This window comes from Prunus mume, linkage group LG3, assembly GCF_029339155.1.
Source record: "Prunus mume cultivar Tortuosa linkage group LG3, ASM2933915v1, whole genome shotgun sequence".
Lineage (NCBI taxonomy): Eukaryota > Viridiplantae > Streptophyta > Magnoliopsida > Rosales > Rosaceae > Prunus > Prunus mume.
Window position 1 is genome coordinate 14,593,378 of NC_142700.1, and position 17,522 is coordinate 14,610,899.

General features: G+C 39.7%; 3 protein-coding genes, 1 long non-coding RNA gene and 1 other non-coding gene across 6 annotated transcripts; 3 read left to right on the forward strand and 2 right to left on the reverse strand.

The window, feature by feature from the left end:
* Positions 1-1,677: 1,677 nt before the first annotated feature.
* LOC103326283 (uncharacterized) lies at positions 1,678-2,471 on the reverse strand. Its single transcript, XM_008228494.3, has 2 exons — positions 2,232-2,471; positions 1,678-2,066 (listed from the first exon to the last, which is right to left on the reverse strand). The coding sequence occupies exons 1-2, from the start codon at positions 2,367-2,369 to the stop codon at positions 1,872-1,874; spliced, it is 333 nt and encodes a 110-aa protein (XP_008226716.1). The 5' UTR covers positions 2,370-2,471; the 3' UTR covers positions 1,678-1,871.
* A 2,163-nt stretch (positions 2,472-4,634) lies between these two features.
* Positions 4,635-9,452, forward strand: LOC103326284 (uncharacterized). Its single transcript, XR_016125004.1, has 2 exons — positions 4,635-9,150; positions 9,281-9,452. It is a non-coding gene; the product is annotated as an uncharacterized LOC103326284 (long non-coding RNA).
* An 844-nt stretch (positions 9,453-10,296) lies between these two features.
* Positions 10,297-10,369, forward strand: TRNAA-UGC (transfer RNA alanine (anticodon UGC)). Its single transcript has one exon. It is a non-coding gene; the product is annotated as a tRNA-Ala (tRNA).
* Positions 10,370-11,192: 823 nt separating this feature from the next.
* On the forward strand, positions 11,193-13,017 carry LOC103326285 (uncharacterized). The gene is made up of 2 exons (XM_008228497.2): positions 11,193-11,842; positions 12,378-13,017. Exons 1-2 carry the CDS (start codon positions 11,384-11,386, stop codon positions 12,732-12,734), a joined length of 816 nt encoding a protein of 271 aa, XP_008226719.1. The 5' UTR covers positions 11,193-11,383; the 3' UTR covers positions 12,735-13,017.
* A 225-nt stretch (positions 13,018-13,242) lies between these two features.
* Positions 13,243-15,602, reverse strand: LOC103326286 (vesicle-associated protein 4-1). 2 transcript variants are annotated; one of them, XM_089047835.1, is made up of 8 exons: positions 15,188-15,595; positions 14,831-14,901; positions 14,557-14,638; positions 14,341-14,459; positions 14,010-14,087; positions 13,805-13,924; positions 13,618-13,696; positions 13,243-13,534 (listed from the first exon to the last, which is right to left on the reverse strand). In XM_089047835.1, the coding sequence occupies exons 1-7, from the start codon at positions 15,429-15,431 to the stop codon at positions 13,637-13,639; spliced, it is 774 nt and encodes a 257-aa protein (XP_088903961.1). In that variant the 5' UTR covers positions 15,432-15,595; the 3' UTR covers positions 13,243-13,534; positions 13,618-13,636. The 2 variants fall into 2 exon arrangements, with proteins under 2 accessions (XP_088903961.1, XP_088903960.1); XM_089047834.1 differs by having other exon boundaries at positions 13,618-13,924; positions 15,188-15,602.
* Positions 15,603-17,522: the final 1,920 nt, after the last annotated feature.

A 17,522-nucleotide genomic window follows, 5' to 3' on the forward strand; every position in this document is an offset into this window, starting at 1 on the left:
AACTCCACGCTTAACTGCTCGTGACTCAACAACTGGATCGCTATAGTTGAGCGAATGAGCACACCTCCTAGTTCGATCTTCATCCCTTGACTAGTGCAGATGACTCGAACTTCAGAGAGGAATACCAACATCTCTTTACTTCTCGGCAAGCAGACCACTTCATGAATCAAATCACGGTCTCCAAGCTTGTCTGTAGGAGGCTCAAGTAGAACGTCCCGAACATTGCGTATACCGTCAATCTTCTTACTATCTGCACTAACAAGATGTTTAAACATTGATGATGGTGGCGGAACAACTCTTACTTGAGTCTTCTGAGCAGAAGGGATCCTTGGATTTTTCCTTAACGGAGTCGCATATTCGCCAACGAAGTCGTAGCTTCATTTCTTGAAGACTTGACATATCAGCCTTTCTTTTTTAAAAGGAGTCCGGTAGAACACTCCTCCTGCCCAGACGGCAGATCATCGTAGTCTAAACCATTTTGCTTCCATCTCTCAACATAGGGCAAAGGACCACCAATTTCCTCCCAGACTCACTCAATATCTACCAAGATACCGCTACTCCAACCGACTTACCACGACGACAACCACTGGTCCCACCTAGCTAGTCCTCGCCACAAAAAAGAGAAGACAAAGAAAAAATATACGTGCTTGACTTACATTGGGATGCACAACAACTGTTCTCTTCGACAAGCAGTACAAATTCTCCAAGATTTCTCTCAAGCTAGAAAGTAAAGAAGTCAAGTTTGCGATGTGAAGAAGAGTGAAGAGAAGCCCTGCATTTATACAGGTTGAGCATCCTGGGTCAAGAAAGAATCGCAAGCCCATTCCTACTGGGAACCCAACTCCAAGAACAGTCAAAAGCCGACTCCAATTGGGAGCCCAAATCCAAGAAGGAAGCCCAGTTACAGCTAGATAGCCCAACAGTTAATTCACACCTCCTCCATGCCACCACGGGCCATACAGAAGCTAAGGGGCATTTGTGGGAACCTAATTTTAAGCAAACCCTAGGTCAAATATTTCCTTCCATTTGGGGAATATTTGATTTGGGGATTATTGCCTTGATTAGGGATTTGATTTGCATTAAATCCCTAATTGATTTGAATCTCCTAAATTCAGAAAAATAATTCATTTCCCAATAAGGATTATTTTTCTCCAAACCCTAACCCTCCGAGACCACTATAAAAGGATGGCTACGCACAATGGTTGACGTACGTCTAAAATCTCTATTGAAACTCTGCAGAAAATTCCTCTCAAACCCTAGCCACCTCCTCTCTCTCTCTCTCTCTCTCTCTCTCTTTTACATAAGGCTCCGGCCGCCCGGTTAACATCTTAAACACATCTCTGTACCCTAGATTAGCTAGTGTTTTTCTTACAAACTCTTGAACTAATTTAGGCATCAGAGGGCCTTTGGCCAACACCCCCGGGTGTGACCCTCTTATTTGTTCTATTTTGCAGGGAGAAAGAGGCGGCAAAGAAGATAGGGGAATTTTTCCAATCGAATATTCTCATGGGAAAATTTGCTCCCACAGTTTATATCCATGCCAAGACATTGAGCTCTAATTTCCTTATCAAGGCACTTCCCATGTGCAAAATTTTGTGGGCTAGAATTACACATGAAATTATTCCATTTCCTTTTCATCTCAATTGCTGCTCACACTGATTAAAAGATGGCTTTGGCTAAGAAGAAACTCCCCAAATGGCTGCAATATAATGCCATACAAAATACAGTCCTTTGAAACATGATAAATATACAGATGGATGGGTGAATCTAAAAATCCAAACCCTGGAATTTTTTCTTACTGTCTTAATATCTAGCCTATTCTATAAGGGCAGCATACAAAAAAAGCATAAAGTAATTTAAAAGAAGGAACTTCATGCTTTTACTGCCTCCAAGGCTGCACAGGGCTGCTTTGCCTCAGCTTCTGGACCTGCAGCTCCCCTGAAGAGCAAAACTGCAAGGTTGCCTAAGCAAAAATAGATGAAACAGCCATGACAATGTGTAACAAACGAACCGAAATCTGTTCCTACAATGCACTGCCATCCCTGTCCATATGTCTTATCAAATTCCTGCCAAAAAAAAAACAGCACACAGCAAAATCAGTAGCCAAAAAGTTAATTCATGTCACCAAAACATAGCATATTGTTCATAAGCAAGCACTTTTCAGATAAATTTTGAAGTACAAACATGCACTAGGCCGACACCTTAATTCATAATAGTCCCTAATTAATTACCTTTTTAATGAAGCAGCCTATCTCAGTGGCCTCAGTGACATCAAAGACATCAAGGGCTTTCGATGCTAAGACAAGTGCATCCTGCTGCATGGTTTGAAGCATGTCTGTCTCAACAATGACTGCCTTGCCTTCTAGCATGGCTACCAAGATGCAGAGCTAGTTTACCAAATATTTTTTCTTGATAGAAAGAGTGATGAAGAAAATTGAGCTTTTTGGACCAAGTTGTGGATAAAGAGGTGGTAGTGGTGCAGCTTATATTGAGCTTGGGAAAAAAGGGCTGGTGCTAGTGAGGCAGCCACGTATATGTGGATATTCTTTGTTTGTGGCCACCAAGTTGTGCTGTGCATTCTGCCAAATTAGTAACTAACGCTTTGTGGACTTGTAGCAAATGGCTCAAGCTTACACCACCAGTATGGTAAGTGAGCAGACAAATGCACTAGAGGCGCAGGGGAGTCATGAAAAATTGCCATCAGATTCTGGTCCCGAATCGATTTTTGACTGGCTTTGTCATCGGGTTTCTGCCACGTGTCCACCTGCAATTCATGATTGCATGGATATGTTTTTGTCAAGTTCTGGAATTCTCCATTTTCCTCGGAACATATCCATCCAATCAATCATGAATTGCCATCTTTACCTTCTGAGGATAAGCAATCCAGATATTTCAAAAGAAGGTGGCCAAAATGAAGTGGTTGCAAATAGATGTTGCATTTCCATGTGGAAACTAAAATTATTCAGTATATATGCTGTCTCTTGGGGAATCTGAAAATGTTTGCTATATTTTTTCTGGCCAGTATAAAAAGATATGGGAAATGATTTAGAACCCAACTCTTTGTGATTTTTTTTTTTCGTCTGACTTCTCTCATAGTTAGATTACCTCCTTAATGAGATTGAAAACCATCTTTCAAGTTTTTTTCTGAAGACAACTTTTGTTTTTGCCTCATTTTCATTTGGCTGGGGAAAACCCAGTTGTCTATACATCAAGACTTGTAATCACTTTCAGCATCAAGAAACTAGAATTTGCATACAATGGCACAAACATCACAAAGAGCATTGTTTAATTTGCATCTATCTTACAACATTAACAAATTTATATTTTCAGCAACCCCAAAACAAGGTCGTGTTGTGTCATCATCATGTGTATGAAAATGAGAACAGCTATTGCCATCAACGACTTTGTTCAAACTGGTGTCTTTTCCTGGCGTGCATATGAAAAGCAATTAAAATGGATGACACGAAAAAAAAAATAATAATACTTGGATAAAGAGTAGGAGGAGGATATATAAAAAGTGGTTGTGTGATGAGGGGTCCTATCTCAGGCAGCACACTGAGGCAAGGCAATTCTCATTTTGAGGTTTGCTACCCAACCTTTGTGGTTGGGGGACCTACTAACCCGAGGTTAATGGGCGTGCTTTGTGCGAGTTCACCCACCAAGGTCAAAGGTGAACATCTCACACCATGCCTCACCTAAGAAAGTTCCAATCAAGCAACCAGTCACTTTAATGCCCTGCTTAGTTATAAGCCCACGCTACTAGGCTCGGCAATATGGATTGTTATGTAAGTCATTATAAACCTTTGTATGATGACATATTTTCCCGATGTGGGACTTTGGCAATTATCCATATTTTATGATATATATAAAAAGTGATTGTGTGATGAGGGGTCCTATCTCAGGCAGCACACTGAGGCAAGGCAATTCTCATTTTGAGGTTTGCTACCCAACCTTTGTGGTTGGGGGACCTACTAACCCGAGGTTAATGGGCGTGCTTTGTGCGAGTTCACCCACCAAGGTCAAAGGTGAACATCTCACACCATGCCTCACCTAAGAAAGTTCCAATCAAGCAACCAATCACTTTAATGTCCTGCTTAGTTATAAGCCCACGCTACTAGGCTCGGCAATATGGATTGTTATGTAAGTCCTTATAAACCTTTGTATGATGACATATTTTCCCGATGTGGGACTTTGGCAATTATCCATATTTTATGATATATATAAAAAGTGATTGTGTGATGAGTGGTCCTATCTCAGGCAGCACATTGAGGCAAGGCAATTCTCATTTTGAGGTTTGCTACCCAACCTTTGTGGTTGGGGGACCTACTAACCCGAGGTTAATGGGCGTGCTTTGTGCGAGTTCACCCACCAAGGTCAAAGGTGAACATCTCACACCATGCCTCACCTAAGAAAGTTCCAATCAAGCAACCAATCACTTTAATGTCCTGCTTAGTTATAAGCTCACGCTACTAGGCTCGGCAATATGGATTGTTATGTAAGTCCTTATAAACCTTTGTATGATGACATATTTTCCCGATGTGGGACTTTGGCAATTATCCATATTTTATGATATATATAAAAAGTGATTGTGTGATGAGTGGTCCTATCTCAGGCAACACACTGAGGCAAGGCAATTCTCATTTTGAGGTTTGCTACCCAACCTTTGTGGTTGGGGGACCTACTAACCCGAGGTTAATGGGCGTGCTTTGTGCGAGTTCACCCACCAAGGTCAAAGGTAAACATCGCACACCATGCCTCACCTAAGAAAGTTCCAATCAAGCAACCAATCACTTTAATGCCCTGCTTAGTTATAAGCCCACGCTACTAGGCTCGGCAATATATAATGCTATGCAAGTCATTATAAAACTTTGTATGATGACATACTTTCCCGATGTGGGACTTTGGCAATTATCCTTATTTTATGATACCATCTCGCGCGGCTGACAACTTCCTCCAAGCAAGCAGGTACTAATGGGTACCTTTCTATTTGGATTTTTTAAAATATTTTAGTAACTTTGATATTATTGAACTCACTATCTGTGATTTGGACCGTTTATGTTTAAATTCTGGGCTCTTTTGTTTAACATCGGAGGCGATTCCGTCAATCTAGTGCCTCGGATGAAACGTGCTCTACGTCGCTCACTCCATTTCGTAGAGATGTTTTCGATCATGGTGCTGGCCACTCGGTTTTGCCGGATTCGGTTATTGGTCGCGGTGATGATTTTCAACGACGGCGAGATACTTCCCTTCAATCTCGTCATCCTCATGTAAAAATGGAGTTTCCTTGCTTTGTTGATGGTGCTCCGTGGGGATGGGTTTACACAGTGGAGTGCCCCTTTGCCTATTTTGTTATTACTGATGCGAAGAAGGTAAAGATGGCTTCCCATGAAATTACAGAGTCTGTGTTATAAATTATTACGTATATGTTTGTCAAGGTGTTGTCCAAGCTTCAAATCGGACTCTGAGGCCTCAAACAAGACTGTGGCCTTGAATCTTGTATAAAAAGATGCAAACTTAAACATGTTCTTAGTACCTTGATTCTTGAAGTCCTCCCATTTTCTTTTAACTCCCAAATTGGGTATTTGAGTTCTGCAAACTGCTTTATTTTTTTATGTTTATATAGATTGAGATAGAACATAGGCACCCATTATGGCCTTGCTTTCTTCCAACATTTGTATGAAAGTCACACACCTTTTCACATACTAAACCCAATAGCTTTACCCAATGAAACTTAGATTCTAATGAAGTTATTGAAGTTCTATATAACTGGAGAAAGAAGAGGCATGTCTGACCATGTTTTGCATGTTTAGGCTGTAATTTTATTTTATTGGGTCTGAAAGTTTAGGCTGTAATATGTCACCAATGTTACTTGAATGTCAATGAGTGAGTGAAAATGCACATATTCGTTGAATTCTTTGGTTCTCAGTGTTGTTTTCTACCTTTTCAATGGTTTTTGTCGCAATCATGTTAGTGCTTCATATAAGTAAAGGAACTGCTGGTTTAACACCCTTTTTCGCACATAAGCAGGTTTGTAAAATTTTCCATAGCAAGTTGAGGTTTCTTTGTTTCATTTTTGGAAAACCCTTCTTTGTTTTAAAATTAAGAAAACTGACAATGCCATGGAAATCTACATGGCAGCTTGTGATTTCTGGAAGTAATTTTTCATAAATTAAGTTTTGTAAGGAAACTCAAGGATGGTTCTGTCTCCAAATTTAGATAACATCGACCCATATATCTCAATGTTTGCATCACCTTCACATTCTCAGGAATGCAATTTTCAAAATACTGAAAGGGAAAGTAAATAGGATCCATATACTTATTAGTAGTATATTTATTTCGGTAATCATTGTGTAGATCTTAATGAGGATCATACCAAATTGCCTAAATTTTTTTAGAACATTTTCATTTTCTGATGATGTTTAACAAAGGGAAATATGTTAGACATTCTGTGCAACAAAAATTCTTGTAGTTGAAGATGGCTTTCACAGTCATGGTTCAACTTCAGCCAATTCTGGTGAAAATTGTAACAATTATTTTTAGTATGAAAACCATGGACAAAATTTTGATCATCTGCCACCATATAAGATTGCTGATTATAATTCCTCTCCATTGCCTCACTGGATAATTCAATGATGTGTGGTACTTACTAATCCTCTCGTTTGCTTCACTCATTTGCCTCACTAGATAATACCTTACAGGAATTCTTTTCTTGCTGGGCTTAGGTAAGCAAAAAGTGTTGCATATAGATTTGAATGATGCATTTTGTAGCTCGATTGGTTCTTTATGGTCAATTTGTTTGTTGAATATGGAATGATTGTTGAAGGGTTCTTGAAAAATGCTTTGATTGACAAGTATGGAAAGTGTGGAAGCATTGAGGAAGCCTGTGAAATATTCTCAGAGATGACTGGAAAAAATGTGTTTGCTGCTATGACAGCTGCACATGCCATGGAAGGGCAAGTCCAGAAAGCTGTTGATCTCTACTCAGAAATGGAAGCTCTAGTAATAAAGTCAGATCACGTCACTTTCGTAGCTCTTCCATCTGCTTGTAGCCATGGAGGCTTAGTCAATGAAGGGTACGCATACTTCAACAAGATGCGTAGTGTCTACAATATTGTTCCTAAGATCCAGCAAGCACTATGGCTTAGTCAATGATGCTGCTTATGCTCTTCTTTCAAATATACATGCCAAAGCTGGTATGTGGGATGATGTGAACTGGGCAAGAAATAAGTTGCATTAATTAGGAGTGAGGAAGCAATCAGGATGTAGTCTAATAAAAAAAAAATGGAGCTGTGCATGAATTTACAGCTTGGGATTTCTCAAACCCTCAATTTGCTGAAATTTATGCTATGTTGGATGAGATGGCAACAGGGGGAAATGGTATTGAGCCAGAGCTTGAGCACTATGGGTGTGTTGTTGATCTTCTTGGGCATGCTGGTCGAGTTGAAGTGGCATTTGCTTTTAGCACCAACTGCCGCTATATGGGGTTCAATTTTAGGGAGATGGGAGGATATAAGAATTGTAAGGGAATTGATGACAGAGAAGGCCGTGATAAAGGAGCCAGGAAGAAGTTGGATTGAGCTTGACCAAATCCTTCATACTTTCCATGCAAGTGATCGTTCTCATCCCAGAAGGGAAGAGGTGCCTGCAAAGGTGAAGAATTGTCCGTCAAATTGAAGGAAGCAGCTATGATATCCATGGGAACTGAAGCTAGCGTGTTTGATTTGGTTAACATCAAAGAAATCTGTGACCAAGTTCTCTTCCTCTCTGAGTACAGAGCTCAGTTATATGATTCTTTAAAAAACAGGATGAACACCATTGCACTAAATTTCACTGCTCTTGTTGGGGAGCTTGTTGGTGCTCACCTCATCGCCCATGGTGGTAGCTTGTTGAACCTTGCAAAGCAGCCTGGGAGCACAGTCCGATTCTTGGAGCTAAAAAGGCCATCTTCAGAGCACTAAAGACTAAGCATGCAACACCACAATATGGGCTTATCTACCATGCATCCTTGATTGGTCAAGCAGTACCAAAGCTCAAGGGTAAAATATCCCAATCATTTGCAGCAAAAACTGCATTGGCAATTCGATATGATGCTCTTGGAGATGACCAAGATAACATAACGGGACTGGAAAATCGAGCCAAGGTTGAAGCATGGTTTGCTGGATCAGGTAAAGGCAAACCAAAGATTGACATCTATGACAAGAATCGCAAGAAGGGAGCTGGAGGATTGATAACTGCAGATTCTCTTGAACAACTCAGTTTACTTCGGATTATGGTGGTGATTGTGTTTTTGTTACTGAACAAAGCCATTCTCTTTTGGGAGCAGATGGCTCATTGTTCAAGTAAAAAGGTTCTTTCTTCCCAACATGTGCAAGCTTGTGTATCCAGTAAGTTGGTATTGGTTTCCGCTAATTGGTGTTGAGAGGCCTGAGGACATGCATTATTTTAAGGGGGGTGGAATGTTAGTATCCTTCACTAGTGGGCCTATTGTTAGCAGCCCATAGACAGACACGTGTAATGTTCTCTAGGCAATACTGTTGGTGAGCTCACACGGTATTTAGTTTGAGGCCCTTGGCCATTTTGGGATCTGAATGAAGAATTGTTATTTTAGTTTCCCTCTTTCCCCTTTATTTTCCTTTCTTCTCCTTGGTACCTATCAATGTGTTTATCTGTTGAGGCAGAGCATGTCTATTTTTTTTTGCCTTCTAATAATTTTTCCAATTGGATTTCCTGAGGCTCTGATTTAGGTTTAGTTCCAAGGAAGTAGAGTAGAGTGTTGCTAAAAGCACAAAGCAAGTATTATAGAATAGAGTAGAGTGTTGCAAAAGCACAAAGCAAGTATTATAGAATAAAGTAGAGTGTTGCAATTCCCACAAACGAAATCAAGAAGGTGTATGCTGGCAGGTCTGTTGGTGGGTTGGCTTCTGTGGACGATTTGGGTGATGGGTCAAAAAGTTGTTTGCTCTCGGAGAAGCTTTTGCACTTGCTGGAATATACAGGTAAGGATTTGAAGCTGGTGAGGATGGGGTTTCTGCTGAGAGAGATGGAGAATGAGAATTTGTTGGATTATTTGGATGTGTGTTTGGATTTTATTGATCAGAGTAGAAAGGAGGGGTCTGTTTTGGTGCATTGCTTTGTTGGTGTTTCCAGAAGGTACACATTGTTTCCTCTCAGTTTATCATTTTCAGTTTTTAGAATAACAACAGGCCTACATTCTAAAAGCTATTCAAGTTTTCTGAATTGTCGAGTTTAAAGGGTTTACATTTGCATGTGTTTGTTGCAGTGCAGCGATCATTACAGCATATCTGATGAGAACAGAACATTTATCACAAGAAGGTGTGAACCTTTTTTCCTTTTTTCCTCTTACTTCTCTCATATTAGATTACCAGGCAAACCTTAAAGCCAATTATTCAAGTCAACCATTGATGAGATTGTTACTTTTTGGTGATTGAAAACCGTCTTTCAAGTTTTTTTGAAGACAACTCTGGTGCAATTGTGTCTTGTTGTCATCATAGCTAACCACTTTGCACAAGAATGGATAGTTTGATTGATTTCAAAAATTGAGTTAGGGTTTAGCCTAGACCTCAATTACTGAATTATCCAAATTATCTGTTTTTTTTTTTGGGTTGTTGCCCATTTTCATTTGGCTGGGGAAAACCCACTTGTCTAAACATCAAGACTTGTAATCACTTTCAGCATCATGAAACTAGAACATCAACTTAATGTGCCAATAATGTTAAGAGTAATGCTACTCTTATCACATTTGTATACTACATTTTCACACCACTTTATGTGGCAGATGAAGTGAACATCCATATCGATTAAAAAGGTGTTAATAAATCATAAAAGAAAAGAAAATGTTAAATTAATTTTAATTGATGTGATTGTCCACCTCATCTGCCACATAAGGTGATATGAGAATGTGGTATACAAATGTGATAAGAGTGACATTCGTATGTTAATTGGTAACCCAACACAGTGCAACTTTAAAACTTGGGCTGGAAAATGAGTTAGGCCAGGCCAATCCAGGCCAAACAAGCTTGGCCTGAGTTTTCAAAACTAGTCTTGGACTATTTTGGGTCACAGCGGTTTGTTTAGACCTTGCTAAACTTTATTTGGTCTAAGGCCTATCAATGGGCCAAATTATCATTTGATCCAAAATATATTTTTCTCAAGTCCAATTCCACTGATGAGGTTGCCTCTGATTGGGAAGTTTTGGGGGAGATTTGCGAACTCGCATGTATCATCAAAAATAAAATTCGTTCAAGTAATTAGTAACGGTTAAAACTAACAAGAAATGGGGATGTAGCTCAAATGGTAGAGCGCTCGCTTTGCATGCGAGAGGTACAGGGTTCGATACCCTGCATCTCCAACTGAGTTTATCATTTTTATTTTTATTTATGGAGTAGTAGATTTAGTGGGCAGTGACTCACCTAACTAGTTGGGACATATTGATCCTTTCTACTTGTAGCAGTAAGCATCTACCAATGTCCTGCTAGATATTATAGTTCATCTGTCCTCTTATCTCCAAGTATACTTACCGACTTAGTGGTCAGCATGAGAACAACATGGTTCAAATTCAGAGGCTGCTTTAGAAAACAACATATCCATGTCCGATTCTGCCGTTCCAAGCCTGTATCAAATCATCAAAACACCCCAAAATTCGGTTGTGTTTTCAACTTTGCTCACCGACCAACCTGTAATTACATGGTCACAAAAACTGGTTACTTTTTCAACACCAGCTGGCCTTGATCAGATGCATCCTATACCCAAATAAAACCACATTACAGCGTACACATACGTATCTAGAAAATTTATGCTACACGAGAAAAACTTAACTATCACAAATTCATGCAATTCATTTCTCTATCTCTCTCGTCACGTGTTGTACATGCGTGCTGTTGATCTAATTTCACGCTAAAAAGACAGTTTATGGTCAAGATTCCTTGTCAAACTCCCAACTCATATGTAGTAATGTGGGCTGGTGGAACTGCTCTGTTACGGAGTTAATATGTTAAATTATTTGTTTCTCGAACCAAAATGACATTCAACCCAATCCTGACAACCAACGTGTCAACCACATACCATGTCTGAAACGCAACGTTTCCTCCCTCACCACACCATGCCACCTGTCACCGTCCTCCTCCCCCCAATCGTTAATAGAAAAATATTCTTCGCCACCTTTCCCTCTCAACCACCCACCCCTCACCCCTCAATATTACACATCTCTCCTTCCCTTTATATTTCCATATACAAAACACCTACATTTCCTCATTTTTTTTATTTTTCTCTCCCTTTTCTTCAGCTGAATTTCTATTAACATCGCCACTACCGCCACAGCCACCACTACTACCACCAATTAGGCGACGAGACCCGACATATACTGATGGCACGTGGTCTCTTCGCCTGCTTTGGATCAAAAGGGGTCGAGGGTACGCCCCGAGAAAAGCACGCGGGAGCGACGGCGGACATTTCTGCCGAGGAGCAGCGGCGGAGCGGGCCAGTTCTGGTGGAGCTGTTCTCGTCGCAGGGCTGCACCACCTCGCCGGTGGCCGAGCTGCTGGTATCGAGGCTTGGGAGGGGGGATTTTAATGAGATGGACCTGCCCCCTGTTGTGGTCCTGGCCTACCACGTGGACTACTGGGACTACATGGGCTGGAAGGACCCATTTGGATCCAGCCAGTGGACTGTACGGCAGAAGGCCTATGTGGAGGCCTTGGGTCTGGACACCATGTTCACCCCCCAGATTGTGCTTCAAGGTAGGGCCCAGTGTGTTGGCAACGATGAGAGTGCCTTGCTGTCGTCGATCAGGGATGCACCTAGATACACTGCACCGACGTTCCAGGTCTGTATTTTCTCCTCTCTCTTTTATATATATATATATATATTTAAAAATATTTGGGTGCCTTTTCTTTTTCTTTTGTTTTAATTATGTATATTTGCACAAGTACTTACATGATTACTTACATAATGTGATCATACTTTTCCTTGCTTTTGTGATTGTGGTGGTGTGAAAAAAGTGATAGGCTCAATCAGATAAATATGTCTCTATCTTCATCATTATTTAATCATCTTAAACCTTTATCTTAAAATGAGCCTCATCCACTTTCTGGTACACCTAAAAGCTATGATCACTTTTGACACTTTGAGAAATGGGGGATGTCAAGTTTCAATGTAACAACTTTAATTCCAAGCTAAACCTAGTGCCTTTTTAAATTTATAAATTTTCATGATATGAATAATCTAAACGTGTCGGTTATCTGAAATGAAATGTTACGTTGTTAGACTGATAAATTCTCGACGTCTTCTAAATAATGATGCCCAACTACACGACTAATCAACTATGATTCTTTGTAATTGGTTGTTTTGTGGATGAGCAGGCAACTTTCGAAAGGCCCTCCCCAGACTCCTTGCAAGTATCTCTCACAGGATCCTTAAGGTCAAAGGTGGATAGTTATGGTGCCAATGTGATGGTGGCGCTCTATGAAAACGGGCTGATCACAGACTGCCCCAAGGGAGAGAACCAAGGACGTGTCCTGTCCAGTGACTTTGTTGTCCGAAGACTTGAAAAGCTCTCTACTGTCAAAGACGTCAATGCCAAGAAGACCATTTCGGGGACTCTCAACTTCCCCTTGTGGGAAGGCTTCAATCCCTCCAAGTGTGGTCTGGTCCTCTTTGTTCAAAACCCCTCCCATCAAATTTTTGGTTCACAGAACTTTCAGCTGCCGGATAATTGACACGGTTATAGGGACTGAATAGCTTGTGTCTGTCGTGTTGTTGTTACTCCGGGGCTGGCCGGCCTGGCCAAGATTGCAGTAGGTTATGTACAGGATGTGTTCATAGTAGAGTACTGATTTCTTTTTCTTTCTCAGTTTGGGTTTTTTCTTTCTTGTTTCTGGGATTTGATTTTTAGAAGATGCGAGAGATTTGCATTCATATATGAACATTCTTTTTCAGATTTGGACTTTGGTTGTATGAATTGAATCACCATTTCTCGGCTTGAGAGATGAGGATGGTCAACTTGTGTGCTGTTTTCATTTGCTTTTCTCATTGATACTGAACAGAATCAAAATCAAACCAATTCAGACTGGTAGAATCCCTTCGTAATGGTTTGGTTCGAACAATCAGCGGCATATCCAGAAATTATCGAAAACAATTTAGGGTGGAGATTTTCACCAATTCAACCATACAAATGGGCAAGAAAGAAATGAACGTCAAGCTGAGAAGAGAGCCAAAATCCGGTAATTACAGGAAAATTCATGAAAGCTCTTACTATTGAAATGGTAATTTGAAGAAAGAACACTAGGGCATCTCAACATTGAAAATTTACAAGTACAACAAACACGCTCATACCAATAGAGCTTGTCACTTATTTTCATCCTAAAACAAAACTCATTATCTACAAGAGGGCAGCTCAGCGTGGATCCAGGTACCATGATCAGAACTCCACCCATCACACAAGTAATGGCATAATAACATGTTACTTCGGTTTACACCATAACATTTCTGAATGCCAGTTACTTCCTCACCTTACCCCCTACCATTTATCCAAAGACTGATGAGCAAAAAGAATACAAAATTACAATATGAGAAATTTCCATTAAGGCCAAAAGCACTTACAGCAAAAGCTAATAACAATTTATACTGAATCTACTGCTCCAACTTGCTGCCGAGCCAAGTATTTCTCCCTCCGCTCCTTCTGAAAAACAGAACAAACCAAAAGATTATGCACAAGAACATCACATAAGAAATTTAGTCCATTGTATGTGCATGTATGGATCAGATGTAATGTTGGCAGTATTGTTACCCATTCATCTATTACAAGGCCTTCCCCAACATCACGAGGGCCTGAGTCCACAGGAGGTTTTTTACGCACTTCAAGTGCAGCCTCAGCTTCAGCCAACTGTCTCTTCAGTTTTTCCAGAGCCTGTAAACCAGAATGTCACTACTGGAAAAGCAGTATCTACAAGATGGACGCACAAATATCATTAAACAAATCAGATTCAACATACAGGACTAGGGTGCTCTGCATCCAAAAATACAACCCGCAAAATTCGCTCAACAGTCACTTGATCCTTTTGTTCATCAAACTGTACAAAAAAAAGCCAGTTGAAAAAATTAAGGTCATCGCTGGTATTTTCCTAAGAGCAAGAAAACAACACTAAATTTTACTGCAATCATATCCAACAAACCCCAATTTAAGTGAGCTACTAAGTTGAATCAAGACACCATAAACATAATCAGAACAATTGGAAAGTAGCACTCAAATACACCCAAAACGTATGCAAGAAATGTTCATGCCATGATCATGAGAATGAAGTCGGGGGAAGAGCACTACATTACCAGCTCAGGCACATAGTCTGTTCCTGCTGTCACCTTCAGACTCACAATCTTGAACTTAACCTTGGTTTTCTGATCCAAATGTTTCTCATTGTTCTCGGGTTGTTCAACAAACCTAAACACTGTCATCATCAAAAGCATAGTAAAAACAAAAGATAAGAACAAGTTTAAATGTATGTCAGACAATTTGTAACATCAGAGCAAGTGCAAGGCCATTACCAGTCGCAATTATGCTTTCTCCCGGAGCAAGTATACCTCCCGGAGGACGCATAAAACAGCTTTTTGGCGCAGTAGTTTGAAACTAGCAGCACAAGAAAAGCAGTTTAATGGGTCACATATCAAAATCCATATAAACAAATGCAACACCAGTCACAACACAACCCATATAATAAATATTATCAGCATTCTAAATCCTTGCTTAGAATATAAGTAATCAAAATCAATATATAATTAAGAACATAGCTTTACGTTGATGTCAGGAATTAGGAAATACCTTGAAAGCTACATGAGACCTGCTAGTGTTCTTTAACCGGATTGCGCTCTTCACCTGTTTCCCAGGTTCATCTTCAAAATTAAACCCCATAAAAACACAATTGGTCAGTTTCAGTCCAAAATAATTCCAAAAAAGGAAAGAAAAAAAAAAAAGTTACCGCTTATCTCAGCAGCATGTGAAGAGGAAAAAATAGTCATAAAATAATTGCTTTTTTAAGAAGCGCTTTTAAAATAATGCTGGTAGAGTGAGGAAAAGTCAAAATTCCAAACCCAATTGAAAATAAGTCATAGAAGTGACCAAAAGCTCGAAGTCAGCGAGGGCGTAGAAATGAAATGAAAAGAAAAAACGACGACGTACAAGGGAAGTAGAGTTTGTTGGCGGGGTCGAGCCGGAGCCGACGGCGGGGAGGGAGAAGCGATCTGGCGACGGACGACACCGTTTTGGGCTTCGACTTGGATCCGTCGACGTGGCCCTGGAGGTTCTGCGTGGAAGAGGAAGACGACGACGTTTGGCCCCCGGACTGCCAAAACGGGCAGAGAGCGAAGAGCTTCACGTCGGAGTGGGACTTGTGCCGGTGGTGGTGGTTCTCCACGATGGCCATGCTTTATTCACCAGAATCAGACACGTGGCATCCAATTAGCGTTTTGAAGAAGCTCGGCGATTGAGTTCGCGTTTTTCGGTTGATCGCTTTAGAAATTTCTCTCTCTCACTCTCTCAGTCTATCTGTGATTTTTTTGGAGTGGAAGGTGCCAGGGTGTGCGACATAAATCGGATGTGAGCGAGGGATCAGCTGTGGCTCTCTTCAGTCTGAAATTTCTTTGATTTGACACGTGTGACTTTCCTATTCGTGAGTTCAGGTGTCATTTTCCTCCATTGAAGCTACGTGTCGGATTGGCGACTGCCGTGCTTAAAAGGATAAATCGGATCGGGTCTCAGTGACGAGAGCTTTCTTTCAGTTGTGAACTCATGCGTTGTTGTGACTGAATTTTTCTAAAACGACCTGCTATATGTCGTTTCGTTCTATCTCTGTCGTTGGAACTTGGAAGAGACGCGTTTTGTACTCATTTTGGAATTATCAAAACTAATTTCCAATAAGATTACAAAATCATAAAATAGAATAAAATAAAAAGTTGAAACATACTAGGTTTGAAACTTTCATAATTAAAACACTCATTTCATTGTAAACGTGGATTTCCACAATTACTCAAAGGTAATGTGTCCAACCGAGTTCGATTATCTCCCTTTATATTACAGTAATTAGATATCAATTCTAGCCTTCTTTCTTCCAAAAAATCATTCTAGAGCCGTTTTCACTTTGAAGGGGGAGAAAGTCATTGTTCGTCCTCCCTTTCTACTTCCCTCATTTTCAGAGACAAAAAGTTTTTCCTATTTGTCTTCGTTTTATTATGATTTTCATCCAACCATCACAAGCGGCTGCATCTTGGCGTCGAATCTCCACCTATTTTGGCTTCGGATCTCCACCATCATCTTTTTTGTAGTTTCCTTATGTTCGGAATAAGTTACAGAGACTCTTTGGGTTCTCTATGTAATTTTCACATCTCCTTTTGTGAGAGCTTTTTACCTCTCTCTTGTGAGAGCTTTTCATATCTACTTTGTGAGAGCTTTATTCGTATTGTTATGTCTTGGTTTTTTCAAGTTTATCTTTTTTTTATTATTCTCCTTTTGAAAGGCGAGGCATTGATGCAATGCGTTTTTAGTCACACTATGCGAGAAGTAAACCTTTGGAACATTAATTTATTTTAATAAGAAAAATTTATAAATAATACAATACAATTAAATTGTACAACTAATTCTTATTGAACCATAACAATTAAATTTCTACTATATCACATAAACAAATAAGATAAGTAATATATTGAAAGGAAAAAAAAATTTATACGGAACTTCAAATTATAGTTGCGAAGAATTAGAGAGAAAAATAAAATGGTTTACTTGCAGTCTAAAGATAAAGATAATTCTTGAAATTGATGGAGATTATATGGTAAGGGTAGAAATTAAGGTTACTACTATAATATATATATATATATATATGTCCATGTGTTAATATATTAATTTAGAAAAAAAATAATAATAAAAGGTAAGTAGAATAAAGGCAATAGCCGCTTGGAGTTAGAAAAAAGGTAAGAAATATACTAATATACTCTTACCTTAATTTTATTAGAAAAAAGGTCAGGGAAAAAAAAAACAGAAAGTTGCATTTAATTTTTTTTCAAAACACTTAAAGTGAAATGACGTTGTTTCATTTAAAGTTTTTTTAAACACTGAAATTGAAACGACGTCATTTCATTACAATAACCTAAGAAGAAGAAAAAAACACGTGAACTATTCTTCCTCACGCATCCATTTTCATATTACACAACGCTGCCTTGCTCCACCTGACCACGTCGCCCCACACTTCACCTCGCTAAACGTGCAACTTGTGAAACAACCGACGACCTCGGTACATGCTGCCTCGCTTCAACGTGCGCAGAAGCATGCCCTTGAAAACACTGATTGGGATGCTTATACTAGAGTTTCTTCAATTATGGGTGATCATTAGTGGAAGTGCACCAGATTGTCTTAATTTTGATATTAGACCACTTCGTTATTGTAATGACCTTTTGTGACTAGTTTGTACTGGCCCTTTGTAGTTAATAAATTTTTTAACTGAATTATGAATGCAATTCTAAAA